The sequence below is a fragment of the Scyliorhinus torazame genome, chromosome 8 (assembly GCF_047496885.1).
Source record: "Scyliorhinus torazame isolate Kashiwa2021f chromosome 8, sScyTor2.1, whole genome shotgun sequence".
In the NCBI taxonomy this organism is placed as follows: Eukaryota; Metazoa; Chordata; class Chondrichthyes; order Carcharhiniformes; family Scyliorhinidae; genus Scyliorhinus; species Scyliorhinus torazame.
In genome coordinates this window covers 25738390-25762057 of record NC_092714.1, presented here as the reverse complement: position 1 = coordinate 25762057, position 23668 = coordinate 25738390, and the positions used below count along the sequence as shown (strand labels likewise).

The window sequence follows — 23668 nt, the reverse complement described above, 5'->3', positions numbered from 1 at the left end:
AAACCTGCTGTTTGAAAAGAGGAACAGAGTATCAATAACAGGTCTTATACCAGTAAGTGTGCCGTGTGCTGGACCACACCTTTGAAAAGGGGTTTCTGGTTTTACTTGGATTTTGTTGTTGAATTGGAACAGTTAAGGGGGAATTCATTCAGGGTTACACCTAGATTACTGTAGCTGTGTGGGGTCTTTATGTTTGTAGTTGATAAAAGTTCTTACTGTGTATGTGTATACAAATGTTAACTAAATTTGTAGAATAAAGATTTTTTTTGTGTGATTAAAAGCACCTAAGAACTCTGTTAAATAACACCTGAAAGGCAGGCTCGTGTGCTCATCGTAGCCAAAATCAATAAAACGTTACAGGTCAGGTATGAAAAAAGTGAAATGAAAATCGCTTAGTAGGCTTCAAATGAAGTTACTGTGAAAAGCTCCTAGTCACCACATTCCGGTGCCTGTTTGGGGAGGCTGGTACAGGAATTGAACCATGCTGCTAGCTTGCCTTGGTCTGCTTTAAAAAACAGCTATTTAGCCCTGTGCTAAACCAGCCCTTGGTGGACTCCATAGTACATTTTGGAGTTGTTAAACTCTGGCCCATAACAGCCGCTATTACTGAAGCCCAAGATACCGTGTGTTTTATTAACTGCATACCCAACCTGTCCTGCCTCGTTCAACGCATATGCATTGATACACCAAAGTCTGTATGCTCCTCTTTAGAGCAGTGTTCTCTATTCTATAGTCGGAAGAATTATCCACTTTTTAAACTATGATTTCCCCTCACGCTCACCAGGGCGCCCCCCGCCCCCCCCGCCCCCCCCCCCCCCCCCGCCCCCAAGAAAAAGGCTCATGAGGGACCAACCCCACGGGCAAGGGGAACACTATCCCCCACCCCCCACAGACATGTGGATAAATCTCCCCCCCTCTTCTCACACTGGGGACCTCCCCGCAAACCCCCATGGTCCTCCCAAACAGGATTCCTTTTGTCCTACCCCTTCGTGCTAATTTTTAAATTACACCAACATTTACCAATCTCTTCAAGTCCATTCAGCTGTTACATCAAAATGCAAAAATAAATTTTCCTGCCTGCAAAAGGAAAATGGCACGAGTTTTGTTGTTCGATGAACATCGAATGGATTGTCAAAGGTTTCACCAAATGTTTTTTATGTTCTATAATCATGTGATCTGGTGTATTACATTTCAGATTAAGAAACTCATCAAGTCATTCATTCAGAAACAAGAAACAATTAACCTTGTGGTTGTGCCATGCAACGTTGACATAGCAACCACTGAAGCTCTGAAAATGGCCCAGGAAGTGGACCCTTCCGGAGAGAGAACTCTGGGTAATTGCATATCAGCTAACAAAAGGGAACTACGAGGCCTTCAATTGGCCCCTCCGACAGAGACAAATCTTTCTGTTGTGGTGTTGGTAAAGTGAAGACACCAAAAGATTGTGAAAGAGTTCATTGTCCGGTCAACACATTCTGTGCAAGGTCTGAGCATCACCCCTCCTCGTTCCCATCTGATATTTATCTAGTTCATTTCTGGAGGAGTTGGACAACAGGGGCTGTGGTGGGGCAACTGCAGATTCTACCATCATGCGTGATAAGATGGGCCAAATGGTTTTCTCACCCATAGTCTTGTGGCACAGCCACACTAACACCTATTGATTTGTGCCTGTTCTGGAATTCTAGATATTACTGTCTGGTAATGGGTGTTTGTCTTGGGCGGTCGGAAGAGCTTTACAGAAAGATAACGCATTCCAAAAGGTTCATTGAGGCAGCATGTTGCCACATCAATTGCATGTAGCAAGTGAGAAGAATATATCTTGAACCTGTGGCTCTCCGATTGTTTTATGAAGATACCTCAAAGTGCAATAGCTGACTAAAGGTGCTGAGCATGAGGCTGATTGTTACAGGTCAAACACCTTGGGCGGGATTCTCCATTCCCACGCCGAAGTGGCCGCGCCGTCGTGAACGCCGTCGAGGTTCACGACGGCGCGGAACGGCCCCGGTCCTGACCGATTCAGGCCCTGACAATGGGCCAGGATCGGGGCCGCGTCACCTACCCGCGCCAGGCCTTGTCGCCCGCGTAAAAGCGGCGCCGCATAGATGACACGGCCGGCGCCGCATAACAGGCGTCATCCGTGCATGCGCGGGTTGGCGCCGGCCAACCTGCGCATGCGTGGTTGTCGTCCTCTCTAAATATGCCCCGCAAGAAGATGGGGGACCGATCTTGCGGGGCCACGGAAGGAAGGAGGTCCTCCTTCAGAGAGGACGGCACGAAGAGTCGGTGGGCAGCGATCGCGGGCCACCCCACATTCCAGGTGAAGGCCGGTGCAGGATCCCCCCTCGGCCCCCCCCCCCCACAGGCCGCCCCCCAGCGTTCACGCACCGCCCACGACTGCAGCAACCAGGTGTGGACAGCGCCGGGGGGAACCCGCCGTTTTGGCCTGGCCGCTCGGCCCATCCGGGCCTCAGAATAGCGGGGGTGCCGGAGAATCGCCATTTTGTGTGTCTCCGGCGATTCTCCGGCCTGCTGCCCGCGAAACTCGACCGGGCTGTTCCCGCCGCTTGGGAGAATCGCGGGAGGGCGTCGGACTGGCAACCTGGAAATTTTGGCACCCAGGCGATTCTCCCAACCGGCGTGGGAGTGGAGAATCGCGCCCCTTGTCCCTGACGGTTCGCTCTGCGAATGAACTCCCACAAAGGTTTTGGCAGGAGACATGCTCTGGCATATATTAATCTGGATCATTCACATTATTTAGATCTACATTTTAGTTCGCTGTAAGTTTTTGCTTTCTATGCACTAACTTGCACTAAGGTGGGGCAAAAAGTTAAACACTTACTGCCTCAGGTCCTCAGGCTGACACAAACCATTGTGAGTGTTGGAGGCTAAAAGGCAGCACCGCTTTCTTCTCTGCACCAAAATCCCCCCTCACCAAATTCCCATTCTCACCAAATTGCCCCTCACCAAATTCCCACTCACACCAAATTCCCCCTCACCAAATTCCCACTCTCACCAAATTCCCCTTCACCAAATTCCCACCCTCACCAAATTCCCCCTCACCAAATTCCCACTCTAATCAAATTCCCCCTCATCAAATTCCTACTCACCAAATTACCTCTCTTACCAAATTCCCACTCTCAGCGAATTCCCTCTCTCACCAAATTCCCTCTCTCACCATATTCACACTTTCAGCGAATTCCCACTCTCACCAAATTCCCACTCTCAGCGAATTCCCACTCACGAAATTCCCTCTCTCACCAAATTCCCTCTCTCATCAAATTCCCTCTCTCACCAAATTCCCACTCAGCGAATTCCCACTCTCACCAAATTCCCACTCTCACCAAATTCCCACTCAGCGAATTCCCACTCTCAGCGAATTCCCACTCTCACCAAATTCCCTCTCTCACCAAATTCCCCCTCTCACCAAATTCCCTTTCTTACCAAATCCCCACTCAGCGAATTCCCTCTCTCAGCGAATTCCCACTCTCACCAAATTCCCTCTCACCAAATTCCCTCTCACCAAATTCCCATTCTCACCAAATTCCCATTCTCACCAAATTCCCACTCAGCGAATTCCCACTCTCACCAAATTCCCACTCAGAGAATTCCCAGTCTCAGTGAATTCCCACTCTCATCAAATTCCCACTCTCAGCGAATTCGCACTCAATGAATTCCCACTCTCAGCGAATTCCCAGTCTCAGCGAATTCCCAGTCTCACCGAATTCCCACTCAGCGAATTCGCACTCTCAGCGAATTCAATGCAATTTTGAACTGTTTGAACAGAAATGGCACAACCGAGTCAATTTATTTTGCCTTTATTTTAAACCTGAAGGCATTTTAACGAAACCTGACCTGGTCGATAAAGGAACAGAGGCGAATGTGGTCGACATTGTACGAAACATAGTAGTGGAGCTGAGGAAAGGTTACATGATTGTCAAGTGCCGTGGGCAAAAGGACATCAATGACAAATTGACACTGGATGATGCAATCACAAAAGAGAAGGCATTTTTTGAAGACCATGAACAGTTTAGGTAATGTGTGAAGACTTTCTTCCAATTAATTTCCTCCCATTTTCCTTTCTAACTCTTCAACCTTGGTCCCTAGACTTACCTATGACCCATTTCCCTGCACGTTCTGTGTTTATTTAAGTATTTTAATCTGCATCCAAACATCTGTACAGATTTAGCCAAAGATCGCATATTTTGTTGTTGGTGAAGTGTGCTAATGACATACTTTGAAGCAAGTGGTAAGAGTATTCGAAAAGTATCACCAATAATCGGTGGATTGACAATGAGGCACATGCAATTTTTTAAATTTCCATATGGTCATTAGGGTGCATCACGCATTGAATTTGGAAGCATTCCATCTCTATAACCTTTCATTATCATTGTAATCTTCATTTCAAAATGTTCATCAGATTATCAGTCAGACTAATGATAGGAAACGGCACTTGCTGTTTTTATTTCCAATATCAAACAAAATTTGGTGTTGAGTCACATACGGAGAAATCGGGATGAATTTTCCCAGCCCCATAGGGAGACAGCTTTGGAGGCAGGATGTTGGAGACCGCGGGGGGGGGGGGGGAATGAGCATTGAAATTTTGATTAAATCACATTGGGCCGACTCCATGACATATTCCTGCATCCGTGCACCTTTCCTGGAGGAAGGCATTCAGCCTTCCTGGCAGCTGAAGGTAACTAATTAGGCAACTTAATAGGGCAATCAATCCCTTTCCTGCCAATAGATTGAAGTTTTCCTGATGGCACAGAGTACCCCGCTGTGTCACGATCACAACAATGCAGGGGGAGGTCAGAGGAATGAAATATTTGAGGCCGTTTTCTAATCTGTCAGCAGTAAGGTGTACTGCTCAGGTCTCTCCAAGCAGGAGGTATGCCATTGCAGTTACTGCATGAAGACTGATGTCTCCATTTAAGTTCTGCCTGATACAATGTCGGCTGCTCCCCTACTCTGTGTCGATGCTGCCACTCCTGCTACTGGCCCCTCAGCAGCACCTACTCTACAAAAAGAGACCAACGGCCAGCACTGACCAAACCTCCAGTGCTGGAATCCAGTCCCCAATGAAAACTGGACGGGACTCCAGGAGGCGTCAAGTCCACTTCCGAGTCCCCAACTCAGAATAAAGGACAACATTGGGATTGTGACCCGACCTGGAAAAATTCAGCTCATTTTAGGACAATATGACCAAGAGCTTGGTCAGTAGTTTTAAGGAACATCTTCAAATGGGAAGGACAGGTCAGAGGTTGGCAATGATGAAGCGATTAAAATTTGAGATGCGCCAGCGACCAGAATGTAAGGAATGCAAAGATTTCAGAGGGTTATCAGAGATAGGGAGGGATGAAGCCATGGAGGAATTTGAAAACAACGATACCTGTTAAAATATTTTTATAAATTCTGTTTCCTCGACTAAGCGTTTTGTTATTTGTTCACAATACATCAATCCCAACACACTGGCATTTTTTTTGAATTGACTATTTAGGCAGCTTCTGGATGAGGGGAAGGCTAGCATCCCGTGTTTAGCTAGTAGACTAACAACGGAACTTGTCAATCACATCATCGTAAGTTATATTTTGTTATACGATCTATAATCTCTTTGATATCTGGATTGTCATGTTTCCTCTTACCCAGGGTTCAGAGGGGGGACTCCTACAAGTTAGTATTCCCAGAGAGGGTTTTGTTTGATTCAAGCATGTTTTGGATATTCCATGGGATTTTCCACACAATAATATCATACTGGGAGTTCTGACCTCCAGGCTCGAGATCCCAGAATGCAGCACATGGGGGAAAACCTTCTGCTCGTGCATTCATTTTCAAAATCTATTTCCTGGGCTATGAACATTAGTTGAATCCAAGGGGACACAATTTAATAGTGAAAACGTTTAGTAGTGAAAGTATGGGGCAGCACGGTAACCTTGTGGATAGCACAATTGCTTCACAGCTCCAGGGTCCCTGGTTCGATTCCGGCTTGGGTCACTGTCTGTGCGGAGTCTGCACATCCTCCCCGTGTGTGCGTGGGTTTCCTCCGGGTGCTCCGGTTTCCTCCCACAGTCCAAAGATGTGCGGCTTAGGTGGATTGGCCATGATAAATTGCCCTTAGTGTCCAAAATTGCCTTTAGTGTTGGGTGGGGTTACTGGGTTATGGGGATAGGGTGGCGGTGTTGACCTTGGGTAGGGTGCTCTTTCCAAGAGCCGGTGCAGACTCAATGGGCTGAATGGCCTCCTTCTGCTCTGTAAATTCTATGAAAGGGGACTTTTTCACTGAAATACAAGCTGAGGAATAAGTTACAAGGAAAGGCCATCAAATGAGACACTATAAATGGACGCAAATGGTCAGCTGAGGCTTTGTGGTAGCACTATTGCTGTTGAGTTTTATAGATCAGATCAGCCATGATCTAATTGAATGGCAGAGCAGACTGGATGGATCAAGTGGCTGACTTCGGCTCTACGTCTTATGGTTTTACAAGTTCAAAGGTTGTGGCTCCAAGGCCCACTTCAGAGATTTGAGCGCAGAAAATCTCTGATGCAGTTCTGAGGAAGTGCTCGCTGTTGAAGGTGCCATCTTCTCAGTTATTACTGAGGTTCTGTCTGCCCATTTAGATAAGCATTAAAGATTCCATGGCTGTATTCCGGAGGTGAGCTGGAATCTTCTGCCCGTACAGACGATCCCAACAGATTATCATGTGGCCCGTTTTGGACCTTGCCCTATGCAGTGATCCTGCCGCATCCCCACAATTGTAACAGTGGCCAGACTTCAAAAATACTTCACCGGCTGTCGAGATAACTTGAGGTTTTCCTCAGGTTGTGATAGACAAATTTCTCCTTCGTATTTCTTCGGTTACAAGGGATTGGGAAATCTGGAAAGGAAGGTCGGTCAATGGGGGTAAGGTATCATCAAAATGGCCAGGTCTATTTATCAACTTGGCCTGTTACTAAAAGTGATCTGATTTATCTTTGCAAGAGATCACTGCCGCAGTTAAGGAAGGATGTTGAAATGAAGCTGAGCAACACAATGCAACATCTGAAAATCTACAGCAGCGGAGTCCCCATCGCCTACGATGAGAAGGTGATGTTTATGATCGAGGTAAGGCTATTTCAACAACTGGATTTAAATTCTATTTTCCGTAACATTATCGCCCGTCCTCAGTGGACAAGTGAAGTTGAATTCACTGGAGTAGAGAGTCACGCAGTGTGTTAAATCATAGAATTTTCATAGAATTTACAGTGCAGAAGGAGGCCATTCGGCCCATCGACTCTGCACCGGCTCTTGGAAAGAGCACCCTACCCAAGGTCCACACTTCCACCCTATCCCCATAACCTAGTAACCCCACCCAACACTAAGGGCAAATTTTGGACACTAAGGGTAATTTAGCTTTGGCCAATCCACCTAACCTGCAAATCCAGGTCTGAGAACCAGTTCCTTATACATGAGTAGCCAATACAATGAAATTACATGCAGTCAGGTGAAATTGACAGGCAGGAAGAGACCAACTTGCCCCTCAGCTCTGTCCCATGTACCTGATCACTGGAACATCAAGACAGAGTTTGTTTCAAAACAGGAGAAAGCTTTAAAAGTTTAAAAACTTGAAGAAAAAGAGTCCCCAAAATCGTAAAAGCGAGGGAAAATGAAAGATAAAATAAACCCACAGCTCACAATTCAGAGGGAAATGTAAGAAAAAAGAAAACAGCCATGGACATAAAATCACAACAGACCCCAGAGAGAGGCTACCTCTGCCAAGGGCAACAAGAGATCCCAGAGAGAGGCTAACCCTGCCAAGGGCAACAAGAGACCCCAGAGAGAGGCTAATCTGTCAGAGGCAACAAGAGACCCAGAAAGGCTAACTCTGCCAAGGGCAACAAGAGACCCTAGAGAGAGGCTAATCTGCCAGAGGCAACAAGAGACCCAGAAAGGCTAACTCTGCCAAGGGCAACAAGAGACCCTAGAGAGAGGCTAACCCTGCCAAGGGCAACAAGAGACCCCAGAGAGAGGCTAATCTGCCAGAGGCAACAAGAGACCCAGAAAGGCTAACTCTGCCAAGGGCAACAAGAGACCCTAGAGAGAGGCTAACCCTGCCAAGGGCAACAAGAGACCTTAGCGCAGCAGAAGTAACTCGAAGTGCCTTCAAGATGAAGGCAGCAAACTTTGCAAAGTAAAGGAAAACCTGTTGAAAGACCTTTACTGCTGGAAGAATCCCTCCGGACAAAAGTTATCCTTCTAGAAAATTGTGAAGAGAAGGAAAATGAATTTAACATCACTCTGAGCAAACTGACAAACCGGTTGGCAGAGAAAACTCGGCAATGTTCCGTATTCCAGGAGGAAGCCGGTGGGTTATAAGGAGCGGACTGGAGAGCTGAAGGAACAGCTGAATGGCAAAGAGGAGGCACTGAAAGGAAAACCCCTCAAACTTTCCAAACTGCGAGTGGATAAAGAAGCACAATTACAGAACTGGAACAAGTCAACACTCCACAGGGACAGCCAAACCAAAACGAAGGAAAAGGACAAAGTTCTGTTGCGGAGAGAAAGAAAAGACAGAAATAAGATCGAAAACTGTAAATCAGACACTGAAGCGCAAGGAAGTCGAAGGAGAAAATGCACTGGGCGCGCCTGATCATTGGGTGCTGAGAATCATTGAGCTGAATAAAAAGATTCGTAAGCTTGCAAAACAATTTGAGAATGAAACAGCAAACAAGCGTTTGTCTGAGATTGTGAAGCAAATGGAAAGAAACGTTCCATTTGTGAAACATATACGTCCAGTAAGACACCCAAAAAAATGAAAATCTGATTCCACTCGAAGAATGAATGGAGTGCACATTCCCTTCAGAAGGAATGGGACAAACCCACAGATTCTGCAACAGGCAGAAACGTTGTTAAAAGAGAGAAATACCAGAAACAGAGTACTGCTGTCACCCCTCCAAATCTACCAGTCTTTAGTTGGCAGCACTCTTGCTTCTAGGTCAGAAGGTTGTGGGTTCAAGGCCCTTTCCAAGACTTCAGCACAAGAGGCTGATACTTCAGTAGAGTGCTGAGCTGAGATATTGCACTTTTGGGGGCGATACGGCGGCACAGTGGCTAGCACTGCTGCCTCACAGCGCCAGGATCCCGGGTTCGATTCCGACACTGCCTGTGTGCAGTTTGCTCTTTCTCCCCGTGTCTGGGTGGCTTTCCTCCGGGTGCTCCGGTCTCCTCCCACAGTCCAAAGATTTGCAGGATAATTCAATTGGCCATGCTTAATTGCCCCAAAGGTTAGGTGGTGTTCCAGGGATAGGGCGGTGATTGGATCTGTGGAGGATGGTCTTTCAAATGGTCGGTGCGGTCTCGATGGGCTGAATGGCCCCCTTCTGCACTGCAGGGATTCTATGATTCAAATGTGACAGACCGAGATGTGGAAGAACTGTCAAGTTTCAAGCCAGTCTGAATTCATAGTCAGAGGCTTGAGACGGGTGAGCAGGGATAGCAAGTGACAATTGTACTGTAACATTCTGTAGACGGGAGGAAGGCTTTATTTAGAGAAGAAAGGGGATGATGTATTATATGCCTGCATGCATTCTAACGCAAAGGTGCTCAGCAAAGCAAGGGTTAAAATGGGACTGGAGAATAGCATTGACTATGGTATGATGTATAGAGTCACATGATAAGACACACTGGGGAGACAACTGTCTAGAAAGCATACTCTGAAGTCAACGTGCAGGGAAGCAACAGCTCCATGCATGACCAACCCTCGGAACTACAAATAGTTAAAGACTACCTATAAAGGGTTCATGTTCAAACATACAAGTCTCAAAACGTCTTCGGCAAGACACCCTTATTACAACAGCTAGGATTATGGAAGCATAGACGTTTAGTAATTGCTAAATGAAGAAAGGCCTGGATTCATCTCAATTGCCTGAGTCCATTTTGACAGTCAAACAGAACAATAACAATGCAGTTGTCATTTAATTGTAGTAATCAATTAATTTGCAGCAGATCCAGACATGACCTGAGAAAAACCTCAGCTTTAGGATTCATATGAAGTGAGATGTAAGGCTGGATACGGTAGTGGAATTTTGCCTGCGAGTGAGGGGATATTTTAAAGAAAGTTTTCTTGGGAGTTTGAGTGGGCAGATGGAGTTGATTATACACGAGGCTGGATTCTCCAAAAATGGGGCTATGTCCGCACGCTGGTGTAAAAACGCTGGCGTTTCACGCCAGACTTTCCTTGAAAAAATGAAGACCTATTCGCCTACCTGCAAGGGGCTGACCGAGCCCCAGAGAGCTTCTCGCAGCTTTTGCTGCGCGAATAGCCCCCCGTACTTCCGGTTCCGAATCTGCGCATGCACACAGCGGCGGCCTCCAACACCCGCGCCAAACGTGATGGCGGACTCAGCTGGCGGTCCTGGACCAACAAAGAAGGTCCCAACGATCTGCCCCGCGCCGCTCTATCTAACCCGCCCGATCACCGCCCCGGCCACCCGTAAGGCCACCCCCCCCCGGTACTTGATCTCCCCGCCCCCCACCAGGGCAGCCGCGGACTGAGTCTGCAGCCGCCGCGCGAGAGTCCCGACCGGCCAGATGTGGTTAGACCACGCCGTCAGGAATTCGGCTGGTCGGGATTGCAGCATCGCTGGGAGGGCCTCTGGCAATCGTTCCCCAGCAGCACCACGTAAATTGTGCGCGGGTGATTCTCCGGGGACTGGAGAATCGCGAGAGCGTAAAAGTGGTTCCTCGCCCCCGCACCAAACGCGATTTTGGAGAATCCTGCCCATGGTCTGTGGCAGAACAAAGCTTTATGGTATAATGGTTGTTCCCTGTATGATGTTTTCCTGTGTTCTCACAATGGTAATTTTCCAATACTTCAATTGATTGCAGAAAATCAATAAGTTCTGCAATCACACAAGAAGCTTGACCACTGGGGAAGAACCTCAGAATATCTTAAGTGGGAAGAGGTACGTCACCAAAGTCCGAAAAGAGTTTACAGATTGGAATTCATTTCTGGACAAGAATGTATCAAACTGTGAGTATGAATCATTTGAGCTACCTTTTTAAATTAGACTGCTGGCTGGGGTATGATTGATAGTATGTGTCATAACCTGCACAGCACTGGATTTACAGGGTGGGAGCAATTGTATTTCCCGTGTCCCTTGTAGAAGACGGTCTTCTCCGCTAATGATGTGGCAGAAGCTTAATTGCCATCGTACATAAGGTCGGCCAGTTTGGTACTGTCCTACTCAGACCCGGGTGGGTATTCCCAGGAGCAGTGTACCAAAACCTTGTAAATAAACCTTTGTTTCTGTTGATATAACTTGGCGTGGACTCCCCAGGTGGGATACCCCCTTTTGGAGACTAAGTCCCCCGCCGGTGGAAAAACCGGCGCCAACCACTCCGGCGTCAACAGTCCCCGAAAGTGCGGAATTCTCCGCATGTTCGGGGGCTAGGTGTACGGCGGAGGGGTTGGCGCTGCTCCAGCTGGCGGCAAAGGCGTGAGTTTGCGCATGCGCCGAAGGGCCGGCGTGAACTTGCACATGTGCGGAACGGCCGCCGCGATTCCGCGCATGCGCAGACCAGCTGGTGTATTTTCACGCCCCCCCACGAGGACCGCCCCCACATACTCACCTGCCAGGTTCCGCCGTGCGTGAGGTGAGTAATTCACACTGGCAGGACTGGCCAAAAATGGACGGCCGCTCGGCCCATCAGGGCCTGGAGAATCGCCAGGGGGGGAGCCGCTGTCAACGGAGAATACGGCAGCCGGCGGCGGGGCAGGATTCGTGCCTCCCCCCGGGGATTCTCTGACCCGATGGGGGTCAGAGAATCCCGGCCCCCATGTCTTCATGAAAGTCTGGGAGTGCGATCTAGCTTTCTGACTGAGGGTGTATCTGGAGAGACGTTAAAGATGGAGGCCTGCCCTCCCTGTCCCTTGGGGACATCCTGAGGGACACAAATGTATATATAAATCTGTGTCATGCTAAGTTCTTTATTATGCTCATGTGCTCACGCACTTGCTAATCTAAATCAATAAGAGAAAGGAGACAGAGAATGTAGCAAAGACATTCTTGGCCCAAACTGTCCCAAATCCACAGGTAAAATGCTAGAAAAGGACCAGAAGGCCTCCAGACAAATTGATACATTTTAGTCCCGCCCTTCAATTTTGCCCCTGCTCTTCCTATTTAAAAAATGTGGTAGTCTCCAACGATGACCTTGAGTAATCATCTAATGGGATAACATGCAGCAGCATTCTCCCACTGCCATTCCCTGGCATCTAACATTACCAACATTCCAGCATTCTCCTGGATTCTCCAGGTTTGAAAGAATAATCCCCTAGACACTGCTGTGAATAATCCAGGAGCAAGATCGAAGGAGCATTGAAAAGATTTGCACCTGAAAATGGGAGCAGAAAGCTTTTTGCCTCAGGCACTAAACTAGCACAGAGTCAATGGGAAGGCCAAGAATTCACACAAGAACAAAATAATAATAATATAATCTTAATTAGTGTCACATGTAGGCTTACATTAACTCTGCAATGAAGTTACTGTGAAAATACCCTCGTCGCCACATTCCGGCGCCTGTTTGGGTACACTGAGGGAGAATTTAGAATGTCCAATTTACCTAACAGCAAGTCTTTTGGGACTTGTGGGAGGAAACCGGAGAACACGGAAGAAACCAACGCAGACAAGGGGAGAACATGCAGACTCCACACAGACAGTGACCCAAGCCGGGAATCGAACCTGTGACCTTGGAGTTGTGAAGCAACAGTGGTAACCACTGTGGCAGAAGAATGGATTTTGTGCGTTAGTCAAGCAATAGATTCCATCCCACTTATAACATATAATTAAGAACACTGCGCAATGGCATTCCTCAATACATAACATTGAAAACTATTTTCTTACACGTAGCAATTTATCAGTGAATCAAGTCACAACATTTCAGTCTGATGGTACAAATCAGCTTGGTGATAATGTCTTCCCCATGTCTGGGTTAGGAGGTTGTTAGATTCAGTAATACTGTCGAAGGTGCTGTCTGTTGGGTCAGGTGTTAAATCAATGCCCTATCAAGGTCAGGTGGATGGAAAAGATCCCATGTTGTTCTGTGATTAAGAGCAGCAGAACCGTACCAATATCCTGGCCAACATTTGTCCCTTACCCCGACTTCCGGTGGCGCGATGTAAGGGAAGACAGCACGAGGTGGTTCCTGCTGGAGAAGTGCAGCGCAATTCTCCATCAGCGGGATCCTCCTGTCCGCCGGCAGCGCACCCAAGCCCGCGGGTTTCCAGGCGGCGTAGGGTGGCCAAAATGGGGAACTCCATTGGCCGGCTGCGGGAACAGAAAAAAGACCCTCTCCCTCCCCATTAACTCCCCCATAAATATCCCACCCTTCCCCTATCTCGTCCTCAGACATAATCTTTTCAAGCAACAACAGGGGTGGCAAGCTTGGACACGTGGCCAGCTCCTTCCTCCCCACGAACAAATCCCTGAATCTCTCTATCCCCTCCCACTCCCACGCCCTGAACAGTGAGTCCAACCCTGCTGGGATAAATCTATGATTGTCACAAATTGGCATCCACAGCGACATGCCCTCAATCCCAAAATGTCACCTGTTCTCATAGAATCCCTACAGAGCAGAAGGAGGCCATTCAGCCCATCGAGTCAGCACCGACATTACCTAGGCCCAATCCCCCATCCTATTCCTTCCACCCCACCCTCAAGGGAAATTTATCATGGCCAATCCACCTAACCTGCACATCTTTGGACTGTGGGAGGAAACCAGAGCACCCGGAGGAAACCCACGGAGACAGGGGGAGACCGTGCAGTCTCCACAGTGACCCAAGGTCAGAATTGAACCCAGATCCCTGGCGCTGTGAGGCAGCAATGCTAACCACTGTGCCAGCATGCCACCCTGATTCCAGACCCTGAGTGATGCAACCACCACTGGGCCCGTGGAGTATTTGGCCGGCGAGACGGAAGAGGCACCAGCGCCAGTGCTCTCAAACGCGTACCCCTGCATCCGCCCCCACACTGACACGTCCCCCATGACGCACTTCCAGTGGTAATACAACAAATTCAGCAAAGCCAAAACTCTCCTCTGCCTGTCCCTCTCCAAAAACGCCTTCCTAACCCAAAGTACCCTGCCCACCCATATAAAATCCAAAATCAAACTATTTATCCTCACAAAAAAAGACTTCGAGACAAAAATTGAGAGACTGAAAAACAAACAGAAGTTTCGGTAAGACCATCATCTTCACTGCTTGGTGGCACGGTAGCACAGTGGTTAGCACTGTCACTCCGGTTTCCCCTCACAGTCCAAAGATGTGCAGATTAGATGGATTGGCCATGCTAAATTGCCCTTAGTGTCCCCAAAAAAATGGTTAGGTAGGGTTACTAGGTTACAGGTAGTGGTGTGGGCTTAAATAGGGTGTTCTTTCCAAGGGCCGGTGCAGACTTAATGGGCCGAATGGCCTCCTTCGGCATAGTAAATTCTATGATTTTGATGATTTCTATGATTTCACAGTCTGGCCCCTCCCTGCCAACAAAAGAGGGAGAACATCCCTGTGATGAATGGGTAATGTGCCTTTAAGATCATTCATGTAATGTCCTTTTAAGACCGGGTTTGGAACCCCGGGGGACTCCGCCTCTGGCTCCACCTCCCAGGGGCCGGATATAAGGTGACGTCCTGTGGGCGGCGCTCAGTGAGCACTCATCTCTCTGGCTGGCGAAGTTCTCTGTTTATTAAAGCCCTCGTTTTACGAGTACACTATCTCGTGTCATAATTGAGGGTATATCAATCCCCTCTACCAAATTAGCCAAATTCAATTTATTCAACTGAGTCCTACTATGCGTCACCCTTATTCCCAGATATCAAAAGCTCGACTTGATCAGCGGAAATGGCGACTTCTCCAAACTCCTCCCCCGCACCCAAGTATTAATCAGGAACACCTCGCTCTTTCCCACATTGAGCTTATACCCTGGCAATGCCCCAACCTCTGTCAATACCCCATAATCCTATCCATACTCTCCACCAGGTCTGTAACATACAGCAGCAAGTTATCTGTGTACAGGGACACTCAGTGCTCTATCCCGCTCTCTCTATACCCCTCCACCCGTTGCAGCCCTAAGCACCATTGCCAATGGCTCAATCGCCAATGCAAAAAGCAACAGGGACAGCAGACAATCCTGTCTCATTTCCCGGTGCAAACAGAAATGCCGGAACATGTATTGTTCGTACGTACACTGGCCGTGGGAGCCATGGACAACACCCTGATCCAACCCCCCAACCCTGGCCCAAAGCCAAACCGCTAAACATTCCGAAAAAGGAATCCCACACATTCCGGTCGAATACCTCCACTGCGTCCACAGATATGATCACCTCCCTTCCCTCGCCCTTCAGGGGCATCATCACCACATTTAGTAACCTCCTAATATTAGACGATAGCTGTTACCCCTTCATGAACCCCGTTTGCCCTCTCCTATCACTCCCGGCACGCACTCTATGCGCGTTGCCAGCACCTTAGCCAACAACTTTGCATCCATATTCGAAAGCAAAGTTGGACAATATGACCCACATTCCTCTGAATCATTGGGCGAAATTCTCCGTTATCGGCGGAAAGTCCACCGATCGGCGCAAAAAACGGCGCAAATCCGACTTGCGTCACGGCGGAAAAATGGGTCGAACGTCTCCGGCCCGAAATGGGCTAGCAGCGACGTAACGGGATCCGCGCTTGCGCAGTGGTTCACGCCGTGCAGCGTCATACGCGCCGCACGGCGTGACGGCTCATAAGGCCGCGCAGCTCCCCCCACCCAACCGGAACACCCGACTGGATAGCTGGCCGCCGCTCAGCCCCAAGGTTCGAGTCACGGGATGTGGAGGCGCTCCTGGACGCGGTGGAGGAGAGGAGGGACGCCCTGTATCCCGGGCACGGCCGCAGAGTTGCCCTACGCCACAGCCAGCGTCTCTGGAGGGAAGTGACAGAGGCCGTCACCGCTGCGGCCCTGACACCACGGACAGGCACCCAGTGCCACAAGAAGGTGAACGACCTCGTCAGAGCAGGCAGGGTGAGCCTCCCCCATATTCCCCCTCCCCCATATCCCCCCCTCCCCCATATCCCCCATATCCCCCCTCCCCCATTTCCCCCTCCCCATATCCCCCCTCCCCCATATACCCCCTCCCCCATATCCCCCCTCCCCCATATCCCCCCCTCCCCCATATCCCCCTCCCCCATATCCCCCTCCCCCATAACCCCCCTCCCCCATATCCCCCCTCCCCCATATCCCCCACATCCCCCTCCCCATATCCCCCCTCCCCCATATCCCCCCTCCCCCATACCCCCCTCCCCATATCCCCCCTCCCCCATATCCCCCCTCCCCATATCCCCCCTCCCCCATATTCCCCCTCCCCATATCCCCCCCATATCCCCCATATCCCCTCCCCCATATCCCCCTCCCCCATATACCCCCTCCCCCATATACCCCCCTCCCCCATATCCCCTTCCCCCATATCCCCCTCCCCCATATCCCCCTCCCCATATCCCCCTCCCCCATATCCCACCTCCCCCATATCCCCCCTCCCCATATCCCCCCTCCCCCATATCCCCCCTCCCCCATATCCCCCCTCCCCCATATCCCCCATATCCCCCCTCCCCCATATCCCCCCTCCCCATATCCCCCCTCCCGCATATCCCCCTCCCCCATATCCCCCCTCCCCCATATCCCCCTCCCCCATATCCCCCTCCCCCATATCCCCCTCCCCCATATCCCCCTCCCCATATCCCCCCTCCCCCATATCCCCCATATCCCCCCTCCCCTATATCCCCCGTATCCCCCCTCCCCATATCCCCCCTCCCCATATCCCCCCTCCCCCATATCCCCCCTCCCCCATATCCCCCCTCCCCCATATCCCCCCTCCCCCATATCCCCCTCCCCCATATCCCCCCTCCCCATATCCCCCACCCCCATATCCCCCCCATATCCCCCCTCCCCCATATCCCCCCTCCCCCATATCCCCCCATATCCCCCCTCCCCATATCCCCCTCCCCCATATCCCCCCCTCCCCCATATCCCCAAGTGAATCCAGCCCTAACCTTAACCTCTGCAATGCACGCGCAACCGATGGCGTGCATTCATATACCTGCCTAACAGTGTTGCCTTTTACCCCTGCCACCCCCCCCCCCCACAGGATAAGCGCGCACACAACAATAGGGAGCATGTGAGGACTGGAGGAGGCCCCCGCTGATGAGAGGCCACTGACCGAACACGAGGAAAGGGCCCTGGAACTGGCTGGCGGACCTGACGACCGGGAGATGGCTGATGCAGAGGTCGGGGGCGTAGTAGCAAGTGAGCCACCGACAGCCCGTCCCCATATCCCCCCTCCCCTATATCCCCCTCCCCCATATCACCTGATCACTGCCTGATGTCTAACCATGCATGCTTCATTGTGTATCGCAGGACCAAACGTCCAGGCACCCATCCCCGCAGATGCAGACCGCCCGCAGGATGCCCCTCGGAGGCCACGGGAGACGGAGAGACCCGGACCCTCCAGCATGCGACGCCCGCAGGATGCCCCTCGGAGGCCACGGGAGACGGGGAGACCCGCACCCTCCAGCATGCGACGCCCGCAGGATGCCCCTCGCACACCACGGGAGACGGAGAGACCCGGACCCTCCAGCATGCGACGCCCGCAGGATGCCCCTCGGAGGCCACGGGAGATGGCGAGACCCGCACCCTCCAGCATGCGACGCCCGCAGGATGCCCCTCGCACACCACGGGAGACGGAGAGACCCGCACCCTTCAGCATGCGAAACCCGCAGGATGCCCCTCGGAGGCCACGGGAGACGGAGAGACCTGGAGCAACAGGGAGACGACACCCCCGTCACGTGCGGGAGCGACCACCCAGCGACGAGGGGGGCAGCCACAGGCCCCCGTCACATCCGAGCCAGGACACCACTACCCAGGACACCACTACCCAGGACACCACTACCCGGGACACCACTACCCGGGACACCACTACCCGGGACACCACTACCCGGGACACCACTACGCGGGACAGCACTGCCCAGGAAGACGAAATACCGGACAGTGACTCAGAGTGGATGGGTGGAGACGAACCCCCACCCCAAAGTCCCATGGACTCAGAGTGGGACGAAGAGCACGACACAACGCCACTGCTGTCACCAACACCCTCCACCATCGCAGAAACACTCACCTCGGTTGGGCACTTTAGTGACGAGGCGTCTGGTACACTCACTGGTGCGCACAACACAGCCGTCCCGGTACAGCAGGTGGAGGTAGGAGCAGCAGAGGGGCGGGGCGGTCGGAGGGCAGCCCAGCCCAAGCGAACATCTGCCGCCCAGATGGATCCCGGGTTCCTGGAGTTACCACACCCACACATAGATCCGATGCAACCACCGACCCGGAGACGAGCGAAGAGGGTGACGGGCGGCTTGCGGCGGCTGCAGTCGCAGGTGGAGGAGTCCACCCGCGTCCAGGAGCTGGGAGTGCTGCCGGTCATGCGTGCCACCCAAGCTGACACCGCACGGGTGGCGTCCGCGGTGGAGGCAATGGGTGCGACGGTGTCAGACATGGGGAACGGTTTGCGAGGCCTGGGGCTTTCCGTGCAGGCGGCGTCTGTGGCCCAGGAAATGGCTGCCCTCTCACAGGAGGCCATGAGCCAGCGCCAGATGGCAGAGGCGCTCAACGCCATAGCCCAGTCTCTGCAGGCCATGGCCCAGTCTCAGCAGGCCATGGCCCAGTCTCTGCATGCCATCGCTGAGGGCATCGGCGCCAGTGGCCATGTGCGAGCCGGCGTCGCACTGTCACAGACAGGGTTTGCCAACCCCCTGGGCTCCATGGCTGCAAACCTGCAGACCCCTGTCGATACCAGCACGGGCCTCCAGGGGGCGTCGGATGGCCAGTCCGTTCGCATCCCCCACCGATGTAGAGGCCTGGGGGCCATCGGGCACCCCGAGGGAGGAGGAGGTGGTGTGGTCCGTCCCGGCTCCTCCTGTAGGGGAGGTCCCGGTACACCGCGACACCTCGAACTCCCCCCCCCTTCCGTCCCAGGAGCATCGGGTGGGCAACGGGCAGGACAGGCTGGCAGCTCGCCATCCCAGTCGCCCGGGCCGCAGCCTGGCCCATCTAGGCCAGGGCGCCCCAGGAAACGGCCGCCAAAGGGATCCAGTGTCAGAGGGCAGGAATCACAGGAGTCCACCTCCAGTTCTGCTGTACCGTCGGGAGAACCACGTAGACATAGTCAAAGGGTCCGTAAGGCCAAACAATTAGACACTGAATAAGTTGGCACGGGTGCAGGGCACAGATGAGTTTTAGGGGCTAGGGCACGTGCATGAACTCCTTTGGTTATTAAAGTCAATGTTACACCTACAGAAGCTGCCTTTGTGCTCTGTCCAAAGCGTGCGGGGGTGTCATGTACGTTGAACGCAAGTGTGTGTGTGAGGGGTGGTCTTACCTCAGCCCCAGGTGAGTCTGCCCCCTTCCCCCTGGGCCGCCATCAACATCCCCCGGGCAGAGGACGGGACCGTGCGCTGCAGTGTCACAGCCGCATGCAGGGATGGTCCGGGTGGATGGTGGTACTGTGGCCATGGGTCAGACATAGTCCAACGATGTAGAGCCAGGAGCTCACCGCAGGGTGGGTTGTCATCATCCTCCATGGCCTGCAATAGACACGCGTCCACCCGCAACTGTGTGAGCCCGGCCCGTTGTGCCGCAGGTGGATCGGCAATGGGGGGGGTGGTGTGCATGCGGGTGGGGTGGGTGGGGTTGGGGAGGGGGGTGAGGGTGCTGGGTGGGTGGATGGGTGGGGGGTGTGGGTGGTCGGCTGTTGCCATGGTGTGCGGTCTGTGGCCATACTACCCGATTCCCACGCCCATCTAGTCAGTGAAGCGGGCGTCTATCAGTCTGTCCCGTGCCCGCTGGGCCAGCTGGTAATGGTGGACAGCCACCCGCCTGTGTCTACCCCGTCTGCCCTGACCATTACCCCCATCCCCCTCATCTGGGGAGGACTGCGCCTCTTCCTACTGCTCCTACACTCCGCCCTCCTCTGCCTGCAGCACATCGCCCCTCTGCTGGGCTATGTTGTGCAGGACGCAGCACACCACAATGATGCGGCCGACCCTATTTGACCGATACTGGAGGGCGCCCCCAGAGAGGTCCAGGCACCTGAAACGCATCTTCAGCACGCCAAAGCACCTCTCTATCACTCCCCTTGTCGCTACATGGACATCATTGTAGCGGTTCTCCGCCTCATTGCGTGGCTTCCGTATAGGTGTCATCAGCCACGATCGCAATGGGTAGCCCCTGTCGCCCAGCAACCAGCCCTCAGCCGGGGATGGCGTCCCTCGTACATGTCGGGGATGGATGACCGCGACAACACGTATGAGTCGTGTACAGTGCCTGGGTAACGGGCGCAGACGTGCAGGATCATCATGCGGTGGTCGCAGACCACCTGTATGTTCATCGAATAGGTCCCCTTCCTGTTGGTGAACACGGCCCTGTTATCTGCAGGTGGCCGCACGGCGACGTGCATCCCATCGATCGCGCCCTGGACCATGGGGAATCCGGCCACGGCAGAGAAGCCCACGGCCCGGGCATCTTGGCTGGCCCGGTCCACGGGGAAGCGGATGTAGCGGTGCGCCATGGCATATAGGGCATCTGTCACTGCCCGGATGCACCGATGCACCGATGTCTGCGATATGCCGGACAGGTCCCCACTCGGTGCCTGGAATGACCCCATTGCATAAAGGTTCAGGGCCACCGTAACCTTGACGGACACGGGGAGAGGGTGACCCCCGCCAGTGCCACGCGGTGACAGGTGTGCCAGCAGGTGGCAGATGTGTGCCACGGTTTCCCGCCTCATCCGGAGTCTCCTCCTGCATTCCCGGTCCGTGAGGTCCTGGTATGACTGCCGGGGCCAGTACACACGGGGCGCCCTCGGGTGCCTCCGTTGCCGTGGGGCCGCGACGTCCTCCTCCCCCTCCTCGTCCTGTCGGTCAGGTGTCCCTCCAGCCTGGGCGGCTGCCGCCTGTCCCTCTGCCGCCTCTCTGGCACGCTCCTCCTCCTCCTCCTCCTCATCCAGGGCAACATAGACATGAGCGGCTGCCGCCACGGCGGCCAACATCGCTGGATGGTCTGAAAACATGACGGCCTGGTTGGGGGGGGGAGGTGGGGGTGAATGACGACATGTCATCATTGCCCATATCCCCTCCTCCCCCCAGCCAGGTGGCATGGACCGCTTGGGTCCAACTGTTGGAGGCTGGCACCTGGCCAGGTGGACCAACTCACTTGCCCTCGCATCCCCCTCCCCGGCACGGACGCCCCATCCCCCTCCCCGGCACGGACCCCCCCCCCCAACCTCCACCCCGGCACGGACCCCCCCCATCCCCCTCCCCGGCACGGACCCCCCCCCCATCCCCCTCCCCGGCACGGACCCCCCATCCCCCTCCCCGGCACGGACCCCCCATCCCCCTCCCCGGCACGGACCCCCCATCCCCCTCACCGGCACGGAACCCCACCCCAACCTCCACCCCGGCACGGACCCCCCATCCCCCTCCCCGGCACGGACCCCCCATCCCCCTCCCCGGCACGGAACCCCCCAAACCTCCACCCCGGCACGGACCCCCCCATCCCCCTCCCCGGCACGGACCCCCCATCCCCCTCCCCGGCACGGACCCCCCCCCAACCTCCACCCCGGCACGGACCCCCCCCCCCCAACCTCCACCCCGGCATGGACCCCCTCCCCCATCCCCCTCCCCAGCACGGACCCCCCCCCCAACTTCCACCCCGGCACGGACCCCCCATCCCCCTCCCCGGCACGGACATCCCCCCCAACCTCCACCCCGGCACGGACCCCCCCCCCAACCTCCACCCCGGCACGGACCCCCCCCCAACCTCCACCCCGGCACGGACCCCCCATCCCCCTCCCCGGCATGGACCCCCCCCCAACCTCCACCCCGGCACGGACCCCCCATCCCCCTCCCCGGCACGGACCCCCCCCCAACCTCCACCCCCGGCACGGACCCCCCAACCTCCACCCCGGCACGGACCCCCCAACCCCCTCCCCGTCACGGACCCCATCCCCCTCCCCGGCACGGACCCCCTCCCGGCAGTCCCCCGGAGCCCAGCCTATTCTAACCACCCCCCCCCCCCCCCTCCGCCGCACACACACACACACACAACCCGAGACACACCTCTCCTCACGCATTCAGACTGCGGCCACGCCATCGCCTGCCCAGAGCCAACCCCCCAGGCCGTCACTCACCTCCACCCCCCCAACCTCCACCCCGGCATGGACCCCCTCCCCCATCCCCCTCCCCAGCACGGACCCCCCCCCCAACTTCCACCCCGGCACGGACCCCCCATCCCCCTCCCCGGCACGGACATCCCCCCCAACCTCCACCCCGGCACGGACCCCCCCCCCAACCTCCACCCCGGCACGGACCCCCCCCCAACCTCCACCCCGGCACGGACCCCCCATCCCCCTCCCCGGCATGGACCCCCCCCAACCTCCACCCCGGCACGGACCCCCCATCCCCCTCCCCGGCACGGACCCCCCCCCAACCTCCACCCCGGCACGGACCCCCCATCCCCCTCCCGGCACGGACCCCCCATCCCCCTCCCCGTCACGGACCCCATCCCCCTCCCCGGCACGGACCCCCTCCCGGCAGTCCCCCGGAGCCCAGCCTATTCTAACCACCCCCCCCCCCCCCTCCGCCGCACACACACACACACACAACCCGAGACACACCTCTCCTCACGCATTCAGACTGCGGCCACGCCATCGCCTGCCCAGAGCCAACCCCCCAGGCCGTCACTCACCTCCTCGCTGGTCGGCGTGAGCCTGGAGCACAGGGTCACGCCGATGAAAAGGAGGTTTGATTCACGTCGACGTGAACGGTCATCATGTCGACGGGACTTCGGCCCATCCGGAAGGGAGAATATCGGCAGGCCGAAAATCGGCTGCCTTGCGCAGACCCATGACATTCTCCGCGGCAGCGGCGACATTAACGCCCCGCCGACTTTTCTCCCTTCGGAGACTTCGGCAACCGGCGGGGGCGGGATTCACGGCGGCCAACGGCCATTCTCCGACCCACTGGGGGGTCGGAGAATGACGCCCCTCATCTTTCTTTTAAATAAGCGAAATTGGTGCTTGTGTCAGCGTGTGCGGAAGCTCCCAGTTATTAAACAAATCATTGAAAATTTCCACGAGGAGAAGCCCCAACTCAGGAACGAACCTGTTATAGAATTCCACTGAGAATCCATGCGTGATGAGTCCGTGTGGAGTTTGCACATTCTCCCCGTGTCAGCGTGGGTCTCACCCCCACAACCCAAAGATGTGCAGGGTAGGTGGATTGGCCACGCTAAATTATCCCTTATTGGAAAACATTTTTTAAACTTTCATATTTGCAAGTGATGTTTTGCATTTCTTTTGTTCTTATTTGTGTTGATTATTTTTCTTTAAAATTCCAACAAACATGGGCGTCATTCTCCGGCCCCCCGCCGAGTCGGAGAATGGCCATTAGCCGCCGTGAATCCCGCCCTCGCCCCCGCCGAAGTCTCCGTTACCGGAGATTGGGCGGGGGCGGGAATTGGGCCGCGCCGGTTGGCGGGACCCCCCGCTCAATTCTCCATCCCGGATGGGCCGAAGTCCCGCCCAGAAATTGCATGTCCCGCCGGCGTA

The 23668-nt window shown here is 54.2% G+C and overlaps 1 protein-coding gene across 3 annotated transcripts in view; it reads left to right on the top strand.

Annotated features, from left to right (window-relative positions):
• LOC140427693 (interferon-induced GTP-binding protein Mx3-like) overlaps positions 1-23668 on the top strand; it is an 86820-nt gene that overhangs the window by 43040 nt on the left and 20112 nt on the right. For all 3 annotated transcript variants that reach the window (XM_072513200.1, XM_072513198.1, XM_072513199.1), the window contains 5 exons: positions 1196-1334; positions 3833-4031; positions 5498-5576; positions 6977-7099; positions 10862-11006. In XM_072513200.1, the coding sequence (XP_072369301.1) occupies positions 1196-1334; positions 3833-4031; positions 5498-5576; positions 6977-7099; positions 10862-11006 (685 nt within the window). The remainder of the gene's footprint in view (positions 1-1195; positions 1335-3832; positions 4032-5497; positions 5577-6976; positions 7100-10861; positions 11007-23668) is intronic.